We start from the raw sequence: 4,188 nt of genomic DNA, 5'->3' as shown, positions 1-4,188 counted from the left end.
TTTGCTTAATATGTAACAATCATGTGCCATTAGGCTGAACCAACATGGGCCTCGGCCCATACCCATGCACCACTACTGATCATGGGTCGTTAGGATGGTCTAGCATGAGCTCTAGCCCATGCCCATACACCGTCACTCATAGAATATCATACTCCTGGAAAGTGGTTTCTTTCGCCTCTCCCACCCCTGGAAAGTGGTTTCCTTCGCCTCTCCCAACACTTGAACTCAAGACCTCCAGGCATAAGTACCTAGATTCTTAAAGTGTTGGTACCAGTTAGGCTAGTGGGCTAGAGCTCATGCTGGACCATCCTTACGACTCATGATCAGTAGTGCTGTATGGGTATGGGCCGAGGCCCATGTTGGTTCAGCCTAATGGTCCATGATTGTTACAAAATAATTCGTCACAAAATTTAAAATTGTTGTTGTAGTTAAATAATTTTTTCTCTATAAAATTATTTAATTTCCTTTTAAATATAACTTGAATAAATATTTTAAAAATAATGGTCATCTAATATTTTTTAATTTTATTTTACCGATACACGCTCAGTGGTATTTAAAACAGTTTTAATTGTCCATACTTATGGTCTTCAAAACACACTAATTCTTTTTCTAAAAGTTTACCATTAATTTTATTAAAAATTAAACATAACAAAATAAAAGTTTTAATATGCAAACAAATTTTACTTGCCTAAGTTGGCAGATAAAGCGTATTAAAGATTAAAGACTACTCAAAAGTGTTTGGCGACTGATTTACTGTGAAAAAACAAATCTTTCATCATTTAGCCCATGGCCATATATATATTTATCAAAGATTAATACTTCTACCCAACTATGTACATATATTTCTGGTTAAATTTCTGCTATATATACTTTCAATCAATGTTTAATGTAGCAACTACCTCAAATCTCTTTCTAAGTACAACATTTTTTGGCAATGGCAATACTTTCTTCTGATCAGTTGGCTTTAGGATTTGGCCTTTTGGGTATGTATCAAAACATCTATCAATAAAAGATACGAGGATCAGGGGTGCAAACGAATTGAATCGCCACTCAATTTTTTTTATGCCGTTTGGTTATTATTCGATTCTTATGTGAAATTATTGGACTCGTATTTATTCATTCATTTATTTTTCTTGAGCCAAATTTGAACCTCAAACGTTTTATTTATAACACATGATCAGCTATTATCGTTCGACACTTATTTCAATTATTGGGCTGGTACAAGGTTGAACATGTTCATTTTTTTATATATATTCAAATTCAAACGTGCAAGCTGAAATTGAGCATTTACATAATAACATAATTCTCATGTTTGCTGCATTATTTTATATTTTATTTTAACTTTTACTTTATAATTTGGCTACACTTTGGAATACTTTTGATATTTTGGGCTTAATTTTCAATTTCCACAGGGAATATTATTGGGTTCCTCGTCTTCTTGGCACCAGTGTAAGACAACTAACCAATGTTATCCGATTAAATTTTTTTAAAGATAAATCATATTTTTAAAATACTTAATTACTATTAAAATTATATTTTGGGATAATAATTGATTCCCTCTAGCTTGTTTGCATTTTTGTCCGAAAAGTCCTTGCAAAAAATTTGAATGAACATCGTGGACCAAATGCATCAAAATCTATAATTTGCGGAAAGTTTTTGACGCATCACGAACAACATGGATATCGTGACAAAATAATTTATTAACGCTCGTATTTCTATTTAGCTCGTCCATAAAAAAATTTTGTTTTTTTTTTTTGTTTGAACAGGCCTACATTTTACACAATTTGCAAGAAGAAATCGTCGGAAGGGTTTCAATCAATACCATATTCAGTTGCACTTATGAGTGCAACCTTATTGTTATACTATGCGATTCTTAAGACAAATGCAATCTTGATTGTTTCCGTTAATTGCATTGGATGCGTTATCGAGTCCATTTATCTCTTCATATATTTTATATATGCACAAAAAAAGGCTAAGGTAATAATACTTTATTTTTCTAAATTTTATATCCCCAAAAAATTGTATTTTTAAATAATTAAAATATTTGAACTTAATGCAATAAATTGATTTTTGTGGCATTAAGCTGGATATTACTGATATAGAGTAGGTCTCTTGTGAGACGGTCTCACGAATCTTTATATGTGAGACGGGTCAACCCTACCGATATTCACAATAAAAAATAATACTCTTAGCATAAAAAAGTAATATTTTTTCATGGATGACCCAAATAAGAGATCCGTCTCACAAATATGACCCGTGAGACCGTCTCACACAAGTTTTTGCCCGAAGTCTAAACAAAAGCCGAGCAGCTCACGAGTTTCGATTCAACCTCCGATTGATTAAGTTTGATCGAGCTCAAACTTAGCTTTGTCTGCTGATCAGGGTCGAGTTCTCGAGCTCAATATACTTATTTATCTATTTTCACTTAATTTTAAAACCTTAGGAACATTTTTATGAATCGAGATTTAATACTCCAGCTCGAGCATTATTCCTTTAATCCATTTCAGGATGAATAATACGCTACTCGAGCTCGACTCAGCTCGATCTCGCACATCTTTCCTTACTTGTCTCCTATTTTATTTTTGCACATTATAATTAATATCACATTTTACTTAATAATAATTGATTAAATTTGCAGATATTTACCATACGGTTGATTCTAATACTGAATGTGGGAGTAATAGGGTTGGTGGTGGCAATTTCTTTCTTTGTATTTAAAGGATCGAATAGGGTCTCTCTAGTAGGATGGACATGTGCCGCAGTTAATATAGCCGTATTCGCTGCTCCTTTAAGCATCATGGTAATATGCTATACATTTTCTTTAAAATTTACAAGAAAAATAAATATCAGAAAATCCATTTTAAAATTTTCAGATCCGAAAACCGATGAAATAAAATTTTTATTAAAAAATCTGTAAAATCGAGTGTTTGTCGTTTTTCAAAAAGTCTATACAAGTAAACATATCTCAAATTTTTTTTTATAAAATAATATTTTAAAAAATGAATATCTAATTAATTAATAACTTATTATTTAGAGTGAATATTATTTATTTTTTATTTTAAATGATTTATAATATGTTAATATAAATTTTTTTTTGTGCAGAAACGAGTGATCCAAACAAAAAGTGTAGAGTTTATGCCATTCACTCTATCATTCTTCCTCACCCTTAGTGCTACAATGTGGTTCTTCTATGGGTTTTTCGTGAAGGACTACTATATTGCAGTGAGTACCCCAAAAAATTAAAAAATAAAAAGTTTTTTTTTGTTTTTTTTAATTAAATTGCATCTCATAATTAATTTATTATTATTTTCTTGTAAATCCAGTTTCCAAATGTTTTGGGATTTTTGCTGGGAGTTTTTCAAATGATATTGTACTTCATTTACAAGAAAGCCCCAAAGGGTGCCCCAACCAAATCAAATCTCGACGATACTGGTACAACTCAAAAAAAGGATATCGGTGTACATGTAACATCCGAGAATAACAAGATGAATTTTCCAAGAACCGAGACGAACACGATGAATCCGCCGAAAAATATAGAATTATGCTTGAAACTCGAGGATTAATTAGGATATAGCATTGATCAGAGTCATTGTTCAATAACAATAAAATGATATTTAATACTTTTTCAATTGAATACTGAGTAAATTTACTTCTTGTTAAATAAGGTCTAACCAAAGTTCCACTGCTTTGAAAAATTCATATAAATTTATTTGTAACAGTCTTGTGTTATTTTCTTAATTTTATTCCAAATTACTTCGCAAGTGTAATTTTTATGTACATTTTTTGAACAGTGACAATCATCTTCTAAATTTTCCCTCAAATCTCTTTATGGAAAATTTTTATTTTTTCAAAAAAAATAATAATAATAATAAACTTTTTCTATATTCTTTCCTACTCAATTATTTGTTAAATCAACGAAAACAAATAATCGAACATCCGTGTCGGTTCTAGGTTGGGCCCAATTATGGCCTGCTATTGAACTCGATCCAACTCAGGACTCCTTTGTTATTAACCCATTGATCGGTTTGTTCGAGTACATTATTCTCGCATCCAAGACGTAATAGAATTTAAAATTTTTATCTTTGAAATTTAGAACAAGACTATGACGTCGTATGATTCTAATCCATATATAGGATGTTTAGAGTTTGTTACTTTTGTGTTTTAAACGCAGGACACCAAACTATTACG

General features: G+C 31.0%; 1 protein-coding gene across 1 annotated transcript; it reads left to right on the top strand.

Moving 5' to 3' along the window:
* The first annotated feature begins 859 nt into the window (after positions 1 to 859).
* LOC140965109 (bidirectional sugar transporter NEC1-like) lies at positions 860 to 3,718 on the top strand. The gene is made up of 6 exons (XM_073425169.1): positions 860 to 983; positions 1,413 to 1,449; positions 1,767 to 1,977; positions 2,639 to 2,800; positions 3,103 to 3,222; positions 3,324 to 3,718. The coding sequence occupies exons 1-6, from the start codon at positions 935 to 937 to the stop codon at positions 3,561 to 3,563; spliced, it is 819 nt and encodes a 272-aa protein (XP_073281270.1). The 5' UTR covers positions 860 to 934; the 3' UTR covers positions 3,564 to 3,718.
* Positions 3,719 to 4,188: the final 470 nt, after the last annotated feature.

Source organism: Primulina huaijiensis, chromosome 18, assembly GCF_012295235.1.
Source record: "Primulina huaijiensis isolate GDHJ02 chromosome 18, ASM1229523v2, whole genome shotgun sequence".
Lineage (NCBI taxonomy): Eukaryota > Viridiplantae > Streptophyta > Magnoliopsida > Lamiales > Gesneriaceae > Primulina > Primulina huaijiensis.
Note: the sequence above shows the minus strand (reverse complement) of the source record. Positions and strands in the feature narration are given on the sequence as shown.

Excerpts from the sequence above, each read along its gene's own strand:
- LOC140965109 (XM_073425169.1), top strand. The coding sequence starts at position 935 with ATGGCAATACTTTCTTCTGATCAGTTGGCTTTAGGATTTGGCCTTTTG. Across the intron at positions 984-1,412 it reads TTTAGGATTTGGCCTTTTGG|GGAATATTATTGGGTTCCTC; the intron begins GTATGTATCAAA and ends CAATTTCCACAG. Across the intron at positions 1,978-2,638 it reads ATGCACAAAAAAAGGCTAAG|ATATTTACCATACGGTTGAT; the intron begins GTAATAATACTT and ends TTAAATTTGCAG.